Source organism: Thalassophryne amazonica, chromosome 6 (assembly GCF_902500255.1).
Source record: "Thalassophryne amazonica chromosome 6, fThaAma1.1, whole genome shotgun sequence".
Classification (NCBI taxonomy): domain Eukaryota; kingdom Metazoa; phylum Chordata; class Actinopteri; order Batrachoidiformes; family Batrachoididae; genus Thalassophryne; species Thalassophryne amazonica.
Genome location: NC_047108.1, coordinates 40,718,109 through 40,740,077, shown reverse-complemented (window position 1 = coordinate 40,740,077; position 21,969 = coordinate 40,718,109). Strand labels below are relative to the sequence as shown.

The window sequence follows — 21,969 nt, the reverse complement described above, 5'->3', positions numbered from 1 at the left end:
CCCTGAAAACCCCTTTTTGTCTGATCATTTCTTAATAACATTTACATTTACTTTAATGGACTACCCAGCGGTGGGGAATACGTTTCATTACAGTAGACATCTTTCTGAAAGCGCTGTAACTAGGTTTAAGGATATGATTCCTTCTTTGTTATGTTCTTCAATGCCATATACCAACACAGTGCAGAGTAGCTACCTAAACTCTGTGAGTGAGATAGGTTATCTCGTCAATAGCTTTACATCCTCATTGAGCACAACTTTGGATGCTGTAGTCTCTGAAAAAGAGAGCCTTAAATCAGAAGTGCCTGACTCTGTGGTATAACCCACAAACACGCAGCTTAAAGCAGATAACCCGCAAGCTGGAGAGGAAATGGCGTCTCACTAATTTAGATGATCTTCATTTAGCCTGGAAAAAGAGTCTGTTGCTCTATAAAAAAGCCCTCCGTAAAGCTAGGACATCTTACTATTCATCACTAATTGAAGAAAATAAGAACAACCCCAGGTTTCTTTTCAGCACTGTAGCCAGGCTGACAAAGAGTCAGAGCTCTATTGAGCCGAGTATTCCTTTAACTTTAACTAGTAATGACTTCATGACTTTCTTTGCAAATAAAATTTTAACTATTAGAGAAAAAATTATTCATAACCATCCCAAAGACATATCTTTATGTTCGACTGCTTTCAGTAATGCTGGTATTTGGTTAGACTCTTTCTCTCCGATTGTTCTGTCTGAGTTACTTTCATTAGTCACTTCCTCCAAACCATCAACATGTCTATTAGACCCCATTCCTACCAGGCTGCTCAAGGAAGCCCTACCATTAATTAATGCTTCAATCTTAAATATGATCAATCTATCTTTATTAGTTGGCTATGTACCACAGGCTTTTAAGGTGGCAGTAATTAAACCATTACTTAAAAAGCCATCACTTGACCCAGCTATCTTAGCTAATTATAGGCAAATCTCCAACCTTCCTTTTCTCTCAAAAATTCTTGAAAGGGTAGTTGTAAAACAGCTAACTGATCATCTGCAGAGGAATGGTCTATTTGAAGGTTTCAGTCAGGTTTCAGAATTCATCATAGTACAGAAACAGCATTAGTGAAGGTTACAAATGATCTTCTTATGGCTTCAGACAGTGGACTCATCTCTGTGCTCGTCCTGTTAGACCTCAGTGCAGCTTTTGATACTGTTGACCATAAAATTTTATTACAGAGATTAGAGCATGCCATAGGTATTAAAGGCACTGCGCTGCAGTGGTTTGAATCATATTTATCTCATAGATTACAATTTGTTCATGTAAATGGGGAGTCTTCTTCACGGACTAAGGTTAATTATGGAGTTCCACAAGGTTCTGTGCTAGGACCAATTTTATTCACTTTATACATGCTTCCCTTAGGCAGTATTATTAGAAAGCATTGCTTAAATTTTCATTGTTACGCAGATGATACCCAGCTTTATCTATCCATGAAGCCAGAGGACACACACCAATTAGTTAAACTGCAGGAATGTCTTTCAGACATAAAGCCATGGATGACCTCTAATTTCCTGCTTTTAAATTCAGATAAAACTGAAGTTATTGTACTTGGCCCCACAAATCTTAGAAACATGGTGTCTAACCAGATCCTTACTCTGGATGGCATTACCCTGACCTCCAGTAATACTATGAGAAATCTTGGAGTCATTTTTGATCAGGATATGTCCTTCAATGCGCATATTAAGCAAATATGTAGGACTGCTTTTTTGCATTTGCGCAATATCTCTAAAATTAGAAAGGTCTTGTCTCAGAGTGATGCTGAAAAGCTAATTCATGCATTTATTTCTTCTAGGCTGGACTACTGTAATTCATTATTATCAGGTTGTTCCCTGAAAAGCCTTCAGTTAATTCAAAATGCTGCAGCTAGAGTACTGACGGGGACTAGAAGGAGAGAGCATATTTCATCCATATTAGCTTCTCTTCATTGGCTCCCTGTTAATTCCAGAATAGAATTTAAAATTCTTCTTCTTACTTATAAGGTTTTGAATAATCAGGTTCCATCTTATCTTAGGGACCTCATAGTACCATATCACACCAATAGAGTGCTTCGCTCTCAGACTGCAGGCTTACTTGTCGTTCCTAGGGTTTGTGAGAGTAGAATGGGAGGCAGAGCCTTCAGCTTTCAGGCTCCTCTCCTGTGGAACCAGCTCCCAATTCGGATTAGGGAGACAGACACCCTCTCTACTTTTAAGATTAAGCTTAAAACTTTCCTTTTTGAAAAAGCTTACAGTTAGGGCTGGATCAGGTGACCCTGAACCATCCCTTAGTTATGCTGCTATAGACTTAGACTGCTGGGGGGTTTCCCATGGTGCACCCAGTGTTTCTTTTTATTCACCTCTTTTTGCTCTGTATGCACCACTCTGCTTTTAATCATTGGTGATTGATCTCTGCTCTCTTCCACAGCATGTCTTTTTCCTGATTCGCTCCCCTCAGCCCCAACCAGTCCCAGCAGAAGACTGCCCCTCCCTGAGCCTGGTTCTGCTGGAGGTTTCTTCCTGTTAAAAGGGAGTTTTCCTTCCCACTGTCGCCAAGTGCTTGCTCATAGGGGGTTGTTTTGACCGTTGAGGTTTTTCTGTATTTATTGTATGGCTTTTGCCTTACAATATAAAGCGCCTTGGGGCGACTGTATGTTGTGATTTGGCGCTATATAAATAAAATTGATTTGATTTGATTTTGATTTGATGAGCGCACCAACATGCAGCGATGAGGCTTTTATTTTAAAGAGTCACAGCGCTTATTCAGGTTTGATCAGACCTGATCGATCAGGGTGTTTGATGATCGCACCGACATGCAGCGATGGCACTTTTATTTTAAAGTCACAGCGCTTATTGTTTGATCAGAAAGAGAGAGAGAGAGAGAGAGAGACCTGCTGTTTCTGGATTTCTGAGTTGAGGTTCGATTTCCTGTTCTGAGCACACACACGTCCATCAGTTACATCAGCTGTGAGCACACACAGGCGCTGTGGGCTGTGTGATCATGTTCTCAGCTGATTCACTCTGGATTCACGCACTCAGTTTTTGGTTGTGTACAGGAGTGCCGTGTTGTACAGACTTGCTTGCAGTAATGCTGTGCTGCACAGACCTGCTTAAAACTGTGTCCAGCGCTCTACGCCGAAGAAAATTAAACATGTTTAATTTCTTCCATCCTACACGTGTAGCCCTCAACATACTGCTGCGTAGGGAGAAAAAACTAGTTGTAGAGCTGCTAAAAGTGGTCAGAGAACTGCTCAGCTCGATGTAGATGATACGCCACAGCTCTATGAATACGCCAGTGTGAAAGGGGCTTAAGTGAGACATCAACAGATTAAAACAGTGGTGTCCAAAGTATTCCAGAAAGGCCGAGAGGGTGCAGGTTTTCTTTGCAGCCACTTACTTTAGCAGGTGATTTTGACTGATTAATTTCACTTTGATTAACATCACCTCTCGGCCCTTTCTGGAATACTTTAGACACCACTGGATTAAAAAATCAAGGTTGATTTCCTGAGCTGGAGTTTACAGCTTGTTAAGTATGAAGTCCAAACAGCTGTTGCTGCCTGTGAAGCACCAACACAAGCACATCAGAGAGGTATAAAAGCCATCAGGAGAGATCAAATCACGGTGCATTCTTTAAAAATATGAAGACCCACATAACCAAAATATCACAAATACCATATCCAAACGCCTATTCACTTTTTAATGGAAGCTGCTTAAATGCCCACAATAAATTAAATAATTTTTTAATGAAAGTTGCTTAAATGCCATGTCACATGTCACACTTGAAATTAGTGCAATATTTGTTTATTTGCAATGCCAGCAAAATATCCACAGTTTTATACACAGTTTTCTCTTTTGTTATATGCAATCTCTTTTTTGCCACTACGTTCTTATAATTTTTTTTTCTTTTTAATTTGTGCTCTGGATATACCTCTTTCTTTCAGTTAATTTTTATGTTTATTTTTATTGTCTTCTCCAGACCTTTCAAGTCTACGTGTGGTTTACTCAGGTTTATATTTGCACTGAAAGGTTTACACTTTACCTTTCATTGTATATGTTACAATGACAATAAAGAATCTGTATCTGTTAAATGCTCACCTTAAATTTTCTGTTATTAAAGCTGATGCAACGCCCACCCTCTAAATTAAATTAATTTCATGACCCCAACATGTCACAAAAGGCAAAACATAGAGTTTTCACAAGGTTTTTCTCCTGGCTTCTATATCTTACCTGTGATAATGTCATTGGTGTGGATTTTCCCAAGTTCCATAAATGTATATGTAATAATTTTTGTTCTACATGGGGATTTCTTTTAATTCATAAATTATTTTACACACGGACACAATTTTTTTTTTTGTTCGGAGTATGATAGTTGTGCATAATGTAGAACAGATCTGGCACCAACTGGTACAAAAACAGGCAACTAACAGGCTAACCTTGGTTTGGTTGTTTTATTAAATTATTTTTTTCGGAGTGGGCAAAGGTTTTCATGAAGGATGGCTGGGGAATGGGTTTTAAAAATATTGACTAGGGGTGTCATGGTACACAGAAGTCATGGTTCAGTTCACACTTTAGTTTAGACATTATGGTTCAGTACGAGTTCGGTACCCACTGTACCGAACTCGTACTGAACCATAATGCCAGTGTGTTTCCATTCACATACCCGATAAGTGCAGAACAACATCGGCACACACTCTTTGGGCAAATCATGACTCACTCTTTACTGCTGCTGTAGGTCATGAGGAACCCCAAATGTTGCCACATAGGACATTTAAAAGAGATATGTTGGTCAATTAACTCCTGTATGCAATGAGCTTCGCACACATAGGCACGATGGATTGTGAATGTCATACAACCCCTGGCAATAATTATGGAATCACCGGCCTCGGAGGATGTTCATTCAGTTGTTTAATTTTGTAGAAAAAAAGCAGATCACAGACATGACACAAAACTAAAGTCATTTCAAATGGCAACTTTCTGGCTTTAAGAAACACTATAAGAAATCAAGAAAAAAAAAATTGTGGCAGTCAGTAATGGTTACTTTTTTAGACCAAGCAGAGGGAAAAAAATATGGACTCACTCAATTCTGAGGAATAAATTATGGAATCACCCTGTAAATTTTCATCCCCAAAACTAACACCTGCATCAAATCAGATTTCCTCGTTAGTCTGCATCTAAAAAGGAGTGATCACACCTTGGAGAGCTGTTGCACCAAGTGGACTGACATGAATCATGGCTCCAACACGAGAGATGTCAATTGAAACAAAGGAGAGGATGATCAAACTCTTAAAAGAGGGTAAATCATCACGCAATGTTGCAAAAGATGTTGGTTGTTCACAGTCAGCTGTGTCTAAACTCTGGACCAAATACAAACAACATGGGAAGGTTGTTAAAGGCAAACATACTGGTAGACCAAGGAAAACATCAAAGCGTCAAGACAGAAAACTTAAAGCAATATGTCTCAAAAATCGAAAATGCACAACAAAACAAATGAGGAACGAATGGGAGGAAATTGGAATCAACGTCTGTGACCGAACTGTAAGAAACCGCCTAAAGGAAATGGGATTTACATACAGAAAAGCTAAACGAAAGCCATCATTAACACCTAAACAGAAAAAAACAAGGTTATAATGGGCTAAGGAAAAGCAATCATGGACTGTGGATGACTGGATGAAAGTCATATTCAGTGATGAATCTCGAATCTGCATTGGGCAAGGTGATGATGCTGGAACTTTTGTTTGGTGCCGTTCCAATGAGATTTATAAAAATGACTGCCTGAAGAGAACATGTAAATTTCCACAGTCATTGATGATATGGGGCTGCATGTCAGGTAAAGGCACTGGGGAGATGGCTGTCATTACATCATCAATAAATGCACAAGTTTACGTTGATATTTTGGACACTTTTCTTATCCCATCAATTGAAAGGATGTTTGGGGATGATGAAATCATTTTGCAAGATGATAATGCATCTTGCCATAAAGCAAAAACTGTGAAAACATTCCTTGCAAAAAGACACACAGGGTCAATGTCATGGCCTGCAAATAGTCCGGATCTTAATCCAATTGAAAATCTTTGGTGGAAGTTGAAGAAAATGGTCCATGACAAGGCTCCAACCTGCAAAGCTGATCTGGCAACAGCAATCAGAGAAAGTTGGAGCCAGATTGAGGAAGAGTACTGTTTGTCACTCATTAAGTCCATGCCTCAGAGACTGCAAGATATTATAAAAGCCAGAGGTGGTGCAACAAAATACTAGTGATGTGTTGGAGCGTTCTTTTGTTTTTCATGATTCCATAATTTTTTCCTCAGAATTGAGTGATTCCATATTTTTTTCCCTCTGCTTGGTCTAAAAAAGTAACCGTTACTGACTGCCACAATTTTTTTTCCTGATTTCTTATAGTGTTTCTTAAAGCCAGAAAGTTGCCATTTGAAATGACTTTAGTTTTGTGTCGTGTCTGTGATCTGCTTTTTTTATACAAAATTAAACAACCGAATGACCATCCTCCGAGGCCGGTGATTCCATAATTTTTGCCAGGGGTTGTATTTCCGTCATTTGTGGCACATTCCTGACATTCTTAATGTGACTTAATGCATCTAAATAGGGTTCTTAACAGTATGTGTCAGTGCGTGATATTTGTGGAGCATGGTTTTGGTTGTCAAAAAATCTTCCACAACTGTCATGAATCACCCTCAATTCGTGGGGTTCGCAACTGAGCGTGTCAATACGTGGCGTTTAGTGGTGATTTGTAATAGAGCATGACAGCATTCATAGTGTATTCTTGATGGTTCTTGAAGCCCATACTGTCATGCGTTGCTACAAATTGACATGAAAGCTGTCAAGAACTGATACGAACAGTCATACAGCATCACGTTTCCCCTTCACAGTGTGCCACTACGAATCAGTTTTCTCTCACATGCACACTTACGATTGACATAAACCCTGCTGCCCCGTATTCATTTAGTTTCATTCCTGCAGTATGCCAAAAAAGGACAGTGACGCCAAGTCTCGTTCCAAACCAGAGCCTGCACCTCCTGTTGATGCTCCTCAGGGTGTTCCTGCAGGTGTTCCTCCTGCTGCTGCTCCGTCTGCAGTAGTTCCTCCTGCTGTTGTGCCTGATGTTCGGGAGAACGAGTCTGAGCCAGAGGAAGCAAAGGAGAGCCATGTGCAGTCAGACATCTCTGCACCTCCTCCAGTCCCGTAGAGGAAGAAGCCCACTCTTTGTGTTGTAACAGGCCTCAAAAAGGAGCAGAAAGAGGAGGTGGTTGAATTTCTGCTGGCCAACCCCTGCATACAGTTGTATGCAAACGTTTGGACACCCCTGATAGTTTTCATGATTTTCCTTTATAAATCATTGGTTGTCTGGATAAGAAATTTCAGTTACATTTATCATATAGCAGTCAAACACACTGATATCTGAGAAGTGAAATGAAGTTTCTAGTATTTACATAAAGTATGCAATAATCATTTAAACAAAATTGGACAGCTGCATTAATTTGGGCACCCTTGTCATTTTATTGATTTGAATACATTTAGCACTAATTATTGGAACACAAAATTGGTTTGGTAAGCTCACTGACCCTTGACCTCCTTACACAAGTGAATCCAGTCATGAGAAAAGGTATTTAAGGTGGCCATTTGCAAATGTTTCCCCTCTTTGCATCTCTTCTAATGAGTGGCAACATGGGAGCCTCTAAACAACTCTCAAATGACCTGAAAACAAAGATTGTTCAACATCATGGTTTAGGGAAGGATACAAAAAGCTATCTCAGAGATTTCAGCTGTCAGTTTCCACTGTGAGGAACATAGTGAGTAAATGGAAGACCACACGCACAGTAGTAGTTAAGGCCCAAAGTGGCAGGCCAAGAAAAGTCTCAGATAAGGTGAAGCAAAGAATTGTGAAAACAGTCAGAGTCAACCCACAGACCTGCTTCAAAGACCAACAACATGATCTTGCTGCAGATAGTGTCTCTGTGCATCATTCAACTATACAGGTACTGGGAATCTTGTTAAAAGTTGAGGGTCACATGGATACCAGTCAATATCAGCAGATTCTTGAGAACAATGTTCATGAATCAATAACAAAGTTGAAGTTGCGCCAGAGCTGGATCTTTCAACAAGACAACGACCCTAAACACTGCTCAAAATCTACTAAGGCATTCATGCAGAGGAACAAGTACAATGTACTGGAATGGCCATCTCAGTCCCCAGACCTCAATATTATTGAAAATCGGTGGTGTGATTTTAAGTGGGCTGTCCATGCTCGGAAACCAACAAACCCGTGATGTTTTGTAAAGAAGAATGATCCAAAATACCTTCAACCAGAATCCAGACTCTCACTGAAAGCTATAGGAAGTGTTTAGAGGCTATTATTTCTGCATAAGGAGGATCTACTACAACCCCAATTCCAATGAAGTTGGGACGTTGTGTGAAATGTAAATAAAAACAGAATACAATGGTTTGCGAATCCTATTCAACCTATATTCAACTAAATACACCATAAAGACAAGATATTTAATGTTCAAACTGATAGACTTTTTTGTTTTTGCGCAAATATTTGCTCATTTTGAAATGGATGCCTGTAACACATTTCAAAAAAGCTGGGACAGGGGCAACAAAAGACTGGGAAAGTTGATGAATGCTCAAAGAACACCTTTTTGGAACATTCCTCAGGTGAACAGGTTAATTGGAAACAAGTGAGTGTCATGAGTGGGTATAAAAGGAGCATCCCCAAAAGGCTCAGCCGTTCACAATCAAAGATGGGGCGAGGAATACCACTTTGTAAACAACTGTGTGAAAAAAATAGTCCAACAGTTTAAGAACAGTGTTTGCCAATGTTCAATTGCAAGGAATTTAGGGATTCCATCATCTACAGTCCACAATATAAGCAGAAGATTCAGAGAATCTGGAGAACTTTCTACATGTAAGTGGCAAGACCGGAAATCAACACTGAATGCCCGTGACCTTCAATCCCTCAGGCGGCACTGCATTAAAAACCAACATCATTGTGTAAAGGATCTTACCACATGGGCGCAGGAACACTTCAGAAAACCATTGTCAGTTAACACAGTTCATCGCTACATCTACAAGTGCAAGTTAAAACTCCACCATGCAAAGCGAAAGCCATACATCAACAACATCCAGAAACACCACGCCTTCTCTGGGCGCAAAGTGGAAAAGTGTGCTGTGGTCTGATGAGTCCACATTTCAAATTGTTTTTGGAAATTATGGACATCGTGTCCTCTGGACAAAAGAGGAAAAAGACCATCCAGATTGTTACCAGCGCAAAGTTCAAAAGTCAGCATCTGTGATGGTATGGGGGTGTGTTAGTGCCCATGGCATGGCAACTTACATATATCTGTGATGGCACCATCAATGCTGAAAGGTACAGCCAGGTTTTGGAGCAACACATGTTGCAGGGACATCCCTGCTTATTTCAGCAAGACAATGCCAAGCCACATTCTGCAGGTGTTACAACAGCGTGGCTTCGGAGTAAAAGAGTGCGGGTACTAGACTGGCCTGGCTGCAGTCCAGACCTGTCGCCCATTGAAAATGTGTGGCGCATCATGAAGCGCAAAATACGACAACGGAGACCTCAGACTGTTGAACAACTGAAGTCGTACATCAAGCAAGGATGGGAAAGAATTCCACCTACAAAACTTCAACACTTAGTGTCCTCAGTTCCCAAACGCTTATTGAGTGTTGTTTGAAGGAAAGGTGATGTAACACAGTGGTAAACATACTACTGTCAAACCTTTTTTGAAATGTGTTGCAGGCATCCATTTCAAAATGAGCAAATATTTGCACAAAACAATAAAGTTTATCAGTTTGAACATTAAGTATCTTGTCTTTGTGGTGTATTCAACTGAATATAGGTTGAAGAGGATTTGCAGATCATTGTATTATGTTTGTATTTACATTCTACACAATGTCCCAACTTCACTGGAACTGGGGTTGTAAATATTGATGTATTTTTTCTGTTTGGGTGCCCAAATTTATGCACCTGCCTAATTTTGTTTAAAAAATTATTGCATATTTTCTGTAAATCCTATAAACTTCATTTTACTTCTCAAATGTCACTGTGTTTGTCTGCTATATGATATATTTAACTGAAATTATTGATCCAAACAACCAATGATTTATAAAGGAAAATCATGGAAATCATCAGGGGTGCCCAAACCTTTACATACAACTGTATATTCAAAACATCTGGCTGACCACAAAGAAATGCAGACAAAAGACTTCCTGTGGGAGTGTCAAGTGGAGAGGATGGAAGAGTCGGCTCAGGAGTTGAAGGTGTGGTACGACTCCATGCATACCCGGATGGACACATTCAAGAATGTATGGCATTGTGTTCTCATCCTCGCAGTCATCCTCTGCAGGATGCAGCACAGGATATCTGATCCTCCTGAAGTTGTGTCGCACCACTGCAGCCTCAAATAATCTCTCTGACTGTCTCAGGATCCTGTTCCAGGGTGGCCAGGAATCAGCAAAAGTGCTTTGCAAGGATGCCAATGGTGTTTTTCACCACACGGCTTCCACGGGAAATCTGGTAGTTGTCACTCAGGTTTTCCCTAGGCATCCCTTGTCTGCTGTAGACCTTCTTGAGGAAGGGGTGCAAATGCGTCATCACCTAGGATGAAGTAAGGAATGTCACGGCCATGTGGATCATCGGCAAAGGGCACGGTGGTGGAAGTCCAATGCTGTTGTCTTCTAGCACACCTGACAGCTCTGAATCATTGTACATCTGGGCATCTGACATATGTCCCACTACACTGATCTCTATCCACATGAAGCGGTATTGAGCATCCACCAAGGCCAGGAGTGGAATACTGAAGAAGCCCTTGTAGTTCCTATATTCTGACCCAGAATGCACAGGTTTGGCGATGGCGATCTGTTTGCCATCTATGGCACCGACCACATGGGGCACATTCCATTTGTGCTTGAACTCTTCAGCTGTGGCCCACCACTTACCAGGAGTCACTGGAAGAGCAAATGCTTCATCCTTGTAGGCAGCTACAATGGGTTTGCAGACCTCAGGAACTATTAATCTTATAGACACCTGGCTGCACCTTGGCCAGAGAGACATAGCCAGGTGCCACCCAGGTAACAAATCAATGTTGCCTCAACGTTGCTGCAACGTCGGGGTTACATTTCAGCAACGTTCCAGGTTAACGTTGTAACAACGTAATTGTGTTGACTCCTAAAAACACTGTGGAAACGTTGCATGCAATGTTTTAATGCATCGTTGTCACAATGTTTACGCAACATTATGATTTTTTTCAGAAAAATTTGACTTTCAGTTTTTGTCACCACAGCGATATATGTTTTATTTAAGTCCATGTGAGGACAGCAAGCAGACACACGCGCGTCACAGTGGACAGTTGTTAGTTCATGTCTGTCCAAACACAGTACCTGTTGTCCAGCTGGGATGTCCAGAATGACAGATCTCCACAGCTGCTTCTGTCGGTGGCCACACCTTCTGTCAGTTCAGCGCACACACCAACGTGTCACTGTGTCTGTTTGTAAAGCCACACTCGTGGGGAACTTAGACAAATTTCACATCCTCCTTGAAAGTGATTATCTGCAGACTGTTTTCGTGATGATAGTGTGAATGGCCACACGAGCGGTGTTAGATGTTGGTGTGTGTCAGCTGGAATTTCGCAGACACCTGCAGCGAGAGGGTTCAATGTAATTGCACAGCGCACACTCTGTCTTTCAGCTGCTGGTGTGCGCACACAGTTGTAGCAACAGGTGTATGAGGCGTTGGAAGCAGCTATGATTTTACACGTTTTGCATACGATTCCTGCTTCATGCGCACTTTATGCGCAAATCGACCAAATTCATACTATGTGTGAAGGGGCCCTAATGGACGTATTTCGACTTATGAGTAACTTATATGTCAACAGTCCCATTACTTGCCGACAAGTTATGTCCCGCATATGCAGCACATATGAGACATACGAGGGCTGTCCGTAAAGTATAGGTCCTTTTTATTTTTTTCTAAAACTATATGGATTTCATTCATATGTTTTTAGGTCAGACATGCTTGAACCCTCGTGCGCATGCGTGAGTTTTTCCACGCCTGTCGGTGACGTCATTCGCCTGTGAGCACTCCTTGTGGGAGGAGTCGTCCAGCCCCTCGTCGGAATTCCTTTGTCTGAGAAGTTGCTGAGAGACTGGCGCTTTGTTTGATCAAAATTTTTTCTAAACCTGTGAGACACATCGAAGTGGACATGGTTCGAAAAATTAAGCTGGTCTTCAGTGAAAATTTTAACAGCTGATGAGAGATTTTGAGGTGATTCTGTCGCTTTAAGGACTTTTCACGGTGCGAGACGTCGCGCAGCGCTCTCAGGCGGCGTCATCAGCCTGTTTCAAGCTTAAAACCTCCACATTTCAGGCTTTATTGATCCAGGACGTCGTGAGAGAACAGAGAAGTTTCAGAAGAAGTCGGTTTCAGCATTTTATCCGGATATTCCACTGTTAAAGGAGATTTTTTTAATGAAAGACGTGCAGGCGGATTGCAGCGTCGGCTCGCAGCCGCCGCGACGCTCCGCCACAGGAAAAACACCTCTGTTGGAAGCCTTGAGGACAAGTTGGAACATGTCCAGCTGATAAACAATTTCTCATATACTCACTCCACTGAAAGCCATCAAAAGCCGCCTGGATTTTACAAATGGTTATCAACACGGAGGTGTTTTTCCTGTGCCGCCGCACCGCGTCGGCTGCGTCCCGACGCGCGGACCCGTCCGCACGTCTTTCATTAAAAAAATCTCCTTTAACAGTGGAATATCCGGATAAAATGCTGAAACCGACTTCTTCTGAAACTTCTCTGTTCTCTCACAACGTCCTGGATCAATAGAGCCTGAAATGTGGAGGTTTTAAGCTTGAAACAGGCTGATGATGCTGCCTGAGAGCGCTGCGTGACGTCTCGCACCGTGAAAAGTCCTTAAAGCGACAGTATCACCTCAAAATCTCTCATCAGCTGTTAAAATTTTCACTGAAAACCAGCTTAATTTTTCGAACCATGTCCACTTCGATGTGTCTCACAGGTTTAGAAAAAATTTTGATCAAACAAAGCGCCAGTCTCTCAGCAACTTCTCAGACAAAGGAATTCCGACGAGGGGCTGGACGACTCCTCCCACAAGGAGTGCTCACAGGCGAATGACGTCACCGACAGGCGTGGAAAAACTCACGCATGCGCACGAGGGTGCAAGCATGTCTGACGTAAAAACATATGAATGAAATCCATATAGTTTTTGAAAAAAATAAAGAGGACCTATACTTTACGGACAGCCCTCGTACGCTGGCACACGTCGAAAATGCAGTGGGGCAAAAAAGTATTTAGTCAGCCACTGATTGTGCAAGTTCTCCTACTTAGATAGATAAGAGAGGTCTGTAATCATCATTGGTACACTTCAACTGTGAGAGAGAAAATGAGAAAAAAAAAATCCAGAAAATCACATTGTAGGATTTTTAAATAATTTTTTGTAAATTATGGTGGAAAATAAGGATTTGGTCACCCACAAACAAGCAAGATTTCTGGCTCTCACAGACCTGTAACTTCTTCTTTATGAAGCTCTTCTGTCATCCACCTGTTACCTGTATTAATGGCACCTGTTGGAACTTGTTATGTATAAAAGACACCTGTCCACAGCCTCAAACAGTCAGACTCCAAACTCAACCATGGCCAAGACTAAGAGCTGTAGAAGGACACCAGGAAGAAAACTGTAGACCTGCACCAGGCTGGGAAGAGTGAATCTACAATAGTCAAGCAGGTTAGTGTGAATAAATCAACTGTGGAAGCAATTGTACGAAAATGGAAGACAAACAAAACCACTGATAATCTCCCTCAATCTGGGGCTCCACGCAAGATGTCATCCCGTGGGGTCAAAATGATCATGAGAATGGTGAACAAAAATCCCAGAACTACACAGAGGGACCTGATGAATGACCTGCAGAGAGGTGGGACCAAAGTAACAAAGGCTACCATCAGTAACACACTATGCCGAGAGGGACTCAAATCCTGCAGTGCCAGGTGTGTCCCCCTGCTTAAGCCAGTACATGTCCAGCTCTGTCTGAAGTTTGCCAGAGAGCATATGGATGATCCAGAAGAGGACTGGGAGAATATCATGAGGTCAGATGAAACCAAAATAGAACTTTTTGGTAAAAACTCAACTCGTCGTGTTTGGAGGAAGAAGAATGCTGAGTTGCACTCCAACAACACCATACCTAATGTGAAACATCATGTTTTGGGGCTGTTTTTCTGCAAAGGGGACAGGACGACTGATCCATGTTAAGGGAAGAATGAACATGGCCATGTATTGTGAGATTTTAAGCCAAAACCTCCTTCCATCAGTGAGAGCATTGAAGATGCAACGTGGCTGGGTCTTCCAGCATGACAATGATCCTAAACACACCACTCGAGCAACGAAGGAGTGGCTCCGTTAAAAGCATTTCAAGGTCCTGGAGTGGCCAAGCCAGTCTCCAGACCTCAACCCCATAGAAAATTTGTGGAGGGAGTTGAAAGTCCGTGTTGCCCAGTGACAGCCCCAAAACATCACTGCTCTAGAGAAGATCTGCATGGAGGAATGTGCCAAAATACCAGCTACAGTGTGTGCAAACCTGGTGAAGACTTGCAGGAAATGTTTGACCTCTGTCATTGCCAACAAAGATTATGTTACAAAGTATTGAGCTGAACTTTTGTTATTGACCAAATACTTATTTTACACCATAATTTACAAATAAATTCTTTAAAAATCCTACAATGTGATTTCCTGGATTTTTGTCTCTCATAGTTGAAGTGTACCTATGGTGAAAATTACAGACTTCTCTCATTTTTCTAAGTAGGAGAACTTGCACAGTCAGGGGCTGACTAAATACTTTTTTTGTCCCACTGTATTGTGCATGCCCAAAATTTTTTGACGTATTCACCATATTACAATGTATATCAGAGTGCTTCATCATGCTTTTAACTTACAAAAAACTTACCCATAACTTAACAGACGCATACCAACATTATTAATACGGTCAACATATGCTGGCTAAATAGGTAAGGTGTAACAGGGGTGTTAGAAAGGAGAAACATCACTGTCCACAACAGCTAGCAGCCAGAGCTGGCAATCTCTGGTAGAGGAGCTATGGACTCAGCTCAATGCCCATGCAAAGTGACCTCATCCTTCATTCATAAATTTATGTCTTAGAATGTTAAACTGATGGGTTATTTAAAAATCACCCTCCATACAGCTGTCATCAAGGGGGAACTAGCTACAGAAATCAAAACCTTTTTTGTACCAGGCTGTAAACATATTTATTTCCCCTGCTGCAGGAGAACTTTCCTCTTGCTGTTTTGCTGAGGAGACCGGGGCCATTTTCCCCCTGAAAATCTTTTAATTTCTAACTCTCTAAAACACTACTGCCTGCATTTTGAGGGCAAAATTTTGTAAAGTAGTATTAATATGTTGCACACCTAGACAATCAGGTAACAGCTCAAAAAACAGTTTTAATAACACTAACCCAAATCGATATGGGATCGGATTAGGGCTGGGTACCGAGCTTCGGTTCTTTTGTGGCACCGACCAAAATGCTTCGGTAGTATCGAGTATCAAAACATGTCTCGTCTTTCGGTGACAAATTTCGGTATCCAGAGGTTAATCACATGCAAGAAGAGCAGTCCGTAGCTGTCCTCCTCTCAGCATTCAAGTCCGCCTGTGGATGTTACAGAGCACGAGCAGCTTGATTCAAAATCTCCACCACCGGACTCCGCTTCATCTGAGAGCACCAATGACAATGCCACGTCTGGGATATCAACAGGTAAATTTACTTAATGTTACTGCAACTTAATACATGCATCGCTTTGAAGCTTGAAGCAATGAAGCACTGCTCCGGCCCGCTGCTTCGTTGGTTCTTTGCTTCCCTACTTTTCAGAAGCAGCAAATCTGCATCTTAACCCCTCTCAGAGCCATTAAAATGTGTCAATCTTGACTCACTTTTGTGCGGATTAAAGTAACTGGCACTTCTGTGTTTTTGCGAGAAAGAAAAGAGAGTCGTCCTCCGTTCTGTTCACACAGCTCCTGTTGTGTGGGCCGCCAGAAGAGGAGGTACTGCTGGCCCACCACCAGAGGGCGCCCTGCCTGAAGTGCGGGCTTCAGGCACGAGAGGGCGCTGCCGCCACGGACACAGCCGGGGGTGACAGCTGTCACTCATTATCTCTTGACAGCTGTCACCCATCTACTCTACAGCATCTCACTCCATAAAGACCAGACGTCATCTCCACCTCGTTGCCGAGATATCGTACTTCTATGGAGGTAACTTTCTCTGCCTGTATTAATTGATTCCAAGCTATTGTTTTGCAGCTGTCAACCAGAGGACCGGCGTGGGTCGCGACTGTTTCGTCCTATGTCCGTCAGATAAGTGGTTACACAGACGCTGCACGAGTGTGTATTGGAGGTGGAGGTGGCATTCCCACCGTTGTTGTTACGGGGTGTACACACACCCACACTTGACTGTCTTTGTTCTTCGCCAGCAGTACCAGATCCGACAGTCGGGGACGGTGATCACCTGGGAATTCAGGACTTGGCGGCTCCAGTATTCACCAGGTTCGGTGGCGGCGGAAATCGTGTGGTTCCGGCTCTTCTCAGGACAGACGTCTTCTATCCTCGAGCCTGCCCACACGTCACCTTTGTGGATTGACTGTTATCAGATTCTGAGATTGTCTGTGTATTCGTTGTGCACCTTCACAACATTAAATTGTTACTTTTTGGCTCATCTATTGACCGTTCATTTGCGCCCCCTGTTGTGGGTCCGTGTCACTACACTTTCACAACAGCTCCAAACGCTGCACGGCTCTTTGCTGACACGCTGCTCAGTGTGCTGCTCTCGTTGGAGCAACAACATACAGAATGTGTCTCTTCCCAGATAGATCTCTTTCAGTGCAGCTTCTTGTTCTGACTTTAACATGAAGTTAACACCCAAGTCTTTCATCACCAATTGTAAATGGTAATCACACCAATCATATCTTTCTGAACTCTTCCGCATCAAACTCCATCGTGTCCGTGTTTACAATGTGCTTGAGCGGTAACAGGTGAAGTTGCTCCAAAACTTTAAGTTTCATAAATATTTATTACAGCCACTCTTAAAACTTCAGTTATCTTTATAAATTTATTACCGGTAAATTTTAGAATTGATTTAGATGAGATGTACTCATTATCTCACAGGAATATATCACAATTATCTGGGAACTACGCAGGAATTCATCAAGCACGTCCGTCGTGGACGCGTACTAACGCAGAATATACAAAAACTGTATAGTAGTTTGGTCAAAATGAGAGTGTGCACTTTTAGCTTGCCATAAGCTAAGCTAGTGGCACACATGAGCGTACGCTCTGCCGAGTCAAGTTAGAAAGATAGAGTCCAGTCGGAATTAATAACTTCAAAGCAAATTGCCGTTTAAATCAAATGACACCTCTTTCCAAACGCTGTAATACAAACAATAAACTGCAATCGATCAAAACGCCCCCCCCCCCCCCCCCAAAAAAACAACGAGATGTCCTGCGCTGATGTGCAGCAGCCAGCTGAGCTCAGCTTAGAGGTATGGTGTGACAGGGCCGGTGCTAGCCATTTGGATGCCCTAAGCACAAATGCTTTGTGCCCCCCCCCCCCCCCCCCCGCCCTCCCAAAATGAACAATAATTCAGAATTTGTCAGTGCGGTTCTCTTTATTTCCAAAATAACTTCTCAATTCTCAATATTAAATTAATACTGAGTTATTATTTTAGTAATAATTTATTCATGTTTTGAAAATGGCTGTAAATAAATAATTTTGCATTAACAATGGCACCGAACATGAAAAGAAATAAATATAAATTTAAAATAAATGAATACTACCACCATTATTTAAAAATGTAATTGTAATGTAACTCCTCTCAGAAAAAAAAAAGTTAAACCTTTTTCATGTTTTTGCTTTTAACACAGGATTTTGTGTTTTTCTCCAATTTACATCACTGTCAATTCAATTCTCTTTATATTTTTGGACCATTTCATTTCATCTTGAAGTCAATGTAAATTTTCACAAATATTTGACATTTTACACACTGAATTAATTCTGAAAAAAATCAGAGTAATAATGAAAAGAATCAGCAGCTGCAGCATTAAACGTGGCATACAGAACTAAAACATTTAGCAGGATCTAAATCGTAATTTTGAAATAAAATGTTCAATTACACGGCAGTTAGCTTATTTAACATCAGCGAGCATAAGTGGGAACTTAATTGCATATGGAATTTAAAGCATCAAGTGTTTCAGAGCCCTGGCTGTAAACAAAGGATCATTCAACTCTTTTCAGAATTCCAGAAAACATGATTCCAATAATGATCCGGGTGAGGTCACACTAGACACTATTCAAGTTATGCAGTGGCTTAAAAAAAAACACTCTGGATCTGGAAGATTCAAACAAAACCCTCACTCATCTTCCAAGTCATTATACTTTCATTCTCCTGAAATGTTAAAGACAAGAACAGCGCGGTTTTCTTCTTTTTAAAAAAAACTGGCAACATTCTGATGTGGCAACAATGATTCCGGTGCACAGTGCGGATCGTTACCTGCACGATCAATCAGTCTGTGCGCGCGGTTCTCCCAGACTGGGAGAAGACCAGAGGAGAGCTGAGATGCGTGGGCAGCAGCAGCTTTTTCCATCAGTGGAAAACTGTCTGCTGTGATTCTGGTGGTGACACACGCACAGAGGCTGCCCACTTCCTGCCTCTGTACCTCCTCCTCCGATTAATTTTCTTATACCTATTAACATACTTTACACAAATTTTAGATATATCATTACTAGTAGCCTATTAGGATGATTTTTCATGAGTCTGGTTTTAGTGGTGACCCCAGGCTGCATGGTGCCCTACGTGCAGTATGTAAGTTGCGTGTGCAGAACGACGGCACTGTGGAGTGACATTCATGCCAAAATGTCTGAAAGAAAATGCTTTTGACAAAAACAACAGAGTGTTTTCAAGTGTTCTTTTGCACTGGAAATTATTTGTTGTTTATTTTTTCTGTAAGAAAACTGTTTGGAGTGGAAAATTACCAAATCTGAAAAATAAAACTCAAGATTTATACCATGTGTAATGCAATTTTCTTTTAGTTAGAACTGATCTTATAAAATTTGTATAAAAAAAGTATCGTTCAGGAAACGGTACTGAAGTGAAGGTACCGGTATCGAAAATTTTTGATTGATACCCAGCCCTAGATCGGACTGAATCGAAATAATCTATTCTGAATCTTTAGAATCGGAATTTAATCTATTCTTGAAATTTGAATCGATACCCAGGCCTACTTTGCAGTGGTTGGTGGTGGTGAAGATTGAAGTTTTTTTTTTACTTTTCCTTAAATTTGGCACAACTGTGTAGCTATAAATGACTGTTCTATTTCACAACAGCCTGGATGTTGTGTTTAACAGAAAAGTGTGTGTGGGTCTTACAGGAAAAAGACTGCATCTTCAGGCAAAGAATGGCAACTTTATTACAGCTATATTCATCCACCTATTGCTCACTCATCCCATCACCAACACCATCTGCTCCACCAGAGGTGTATCCAGGCTTTTATAGGGGCAGAGGCCCCCCTCCTGGTTTATCCAGACACCACACTGGCTTTCTTTTCGTGTCCCTATTTCACTCTCCACTTGTTTTGGATTTTACTTTTACTCAATACTTTTACTTAAAGTACATTTTATATGAGAAATTTATATCTGATAGTAGACGTTTAATCTAGGGGTGTGGTGGGGAGCCAAGTAACCCCCCCCCCATGCCGTTTTCCCTCTGGATTCGCCCCTGGCTTGCTGTCTGAGCAGAAAAATAGGTACTGTTTTATACCTAAAACACCATCAGATTGACAGGTAAGAAAGTTTTATCAACGTTTTTTTTTTTTTTTACCTCATGTCCTCCTCAGAAAGAGAGTTTAGATGCAGTTGGTGGGGAAAAAAGAATTATTTGTTGATAACATGTCTCGGATCTTCAGCTGTTTATAGCGAGGAGACACAGAGTGGCTCAGAGCCTTAAAAAGCGTAAAAATGTCTCTGTAAACCCATAGCTCTGAGTATCACCGCGGTTTGAGAGATTACTGTTTTTCAACTCTGAGCTGCTGCACAGTTGAACCCCGGCCTCCCCCTGCCCACAGGCCAGTTTTAATGCTGCGACTGACTAATAGTAACGCACAGTGACTTGAAGAAGTAACTTTAATCTGATTACTGATTTGCCATGAACACTGCCATCCAGTAGATGGCAGTGTTCATGGTAGTGTGAACAGCAGTTGTTGCCACACATTCGCTAAAAGTGCTGATTCACAAACAGAATTTTCAGCTTTGAAATTGCCTTTTTTTTAACAAATGAAAAAAATGACATTTACAAATACAGATTTATTTTTAAAACCCACCACACGTTTCAGTAACTTGTGTGTTATACCGACAAACCAACCACCACTGATGTCAGGAAACTAATCTTCCCATAATGCCTTGCGGCATGTGTGTCTAAATGTTAAAACTTTCAAAATTAGTTAATTACTTTAAAACTAAAACATATAGCTGATATTTTCCCTTTGTAAAACGACAGACGTTACGTCAATTTCCATAACTTGTCCGGTACTAGTTCACGTGATTCAATCGAATCGAAATAACTGATTCTGAATCTTAAGAACTGGAAGCAAATTGATTCTTGAAATTTGAATCGATACCCAGCCCTAGTCTACGCCACTTCTAAGATACTTTCTGAATGGTTATATTGTCATAAAACAGTTCTTTTTTTGGCTTTTTAGTTGTGACGTAATTATCTTTTCTATATTTACTATTTAGGCAATATTTTGAAATTTTGATCACAAGAAAACATTATTTTATCACGTCTGCCAAGGACATAATAAAATCATCTGCGTTTATTTATCTGTTTGTCTGTCTGTCTGTTAGCAGGATTACGTCAAAACTACTGCACGGATTTTGACAAAATTTTCACCACAGATACTTAACAGGCCATGGAACAACCCATTCAATTTTGGAGGTGATACGTATCCGGATTCTGGATTAAGATTCACTTTATACAGGCTTTGAAGGATTACGTCAAAACTACTTCACAGATTCTCACCAAATTTGCACCACAGATAGATATTAGGGCATGGAAGGCTCCACTGAATTTTGGAGGTGATCCGGATCCAGACTGGGGGACATCAAAAATCTTTGATTGCTCTTGTTAAACATGTTTTTATTGTCCATCAGTGTTGTTAGCTGTAGCATATGGATAAAATAACTTTTTTGTCCATGCCCAAATATTTATGGATCTGATTGTATAGGCACTGAGAGATGTGGGTGTGGATGTTAGCTTGTCTGTGTGGTTTTACTAACGTCAGGGACTTGCCGGGGTCTGCCTGTTGGAGCTGTTTTCCCAGAGCGAAGCCAAAGAAACTGATGGCCATCATTGGAGCCACACCCGCTAGAGGAGCACCCATACCTTTATACAGGCCCAGAAGACCCTGGACACATACACAGGATTATGTCATTGTTACCTGGCAAGACTTTACAAGCTACAGGCAATTCATGTGATGAACCCTGGGTGGCACATGCTCTTTCTCATTGTAAGGACAGTTGTAAGATACTGAAATGGGACGTTTCTGTGTTTACCTCTTTGGATACAGTTTTACGGAGGCAGTCGTATGTGCCTGTATAGAGCACATACTGCCCACAAGAAGCTTTGGGTTGTGTGTGAAGTCTCACCTGGAAAACAAAGTTTTACGAGAAAAATCAGCTATTGCTGGAACAGACAACCAATCAACTCAAGTATGCAGATATAGTGCCGCCCACCACTGTATAAAAACTTCAAGTTAGTTACTGGCATGCCATTGGAGGGAGAGAATGTCAAAAGGCTCATATCTGTCAACAGTTTGAAAATTAATAAAAAAAAGACACCGGGGAGAGTCAACAGACAGACACACAAACACACA

General features: G+C 41.3%; 1 protein-coding gene and 1 long non-coding RNA gene across 2 annotated transcripts in view; one reads left to right on the top strand and one right to left on the bottom strand.

The window, feature by feature from the left end:
- si:dkey-150i13.2 (mitochondrial carnitine/acylcarnitine carrier protein) overlaps window positions 1-21,969 on the bottom strand; it is a 72,603-nt gene that overhangs the window by 29,983 nt on the left and 20,651 nt on the right. The window contains exons 2-3 of the mRNA XM_034172048.1: window positions 21,650-21,742; window positions 21,374-21,501 (exon numbers count right to left, since the gene is read on the bottom strand). Coding sequence (XP_034027939.1) covers window positions 21,374-21,501; window positions 21,650-21,742 — 221 coding nt within the window. The remainder of the gene's footprint in view (window positions 1-21,373; window positions 21,502-21,649; window positions 21,743-21,969) is intronic.
- LOC117512086 lies at window positions 1,636-20,240 on the top strand. Its single transcript, XR_004561204.1, has 4 exons — window positions 1,636-1,646; window positions 3,524-3,531; window positions 8,706-8,708; window positions 20,164-20,240. It is a non-coding gene; the product is annotated as an uncharacterized LOC117512086 (long non-coding RNA).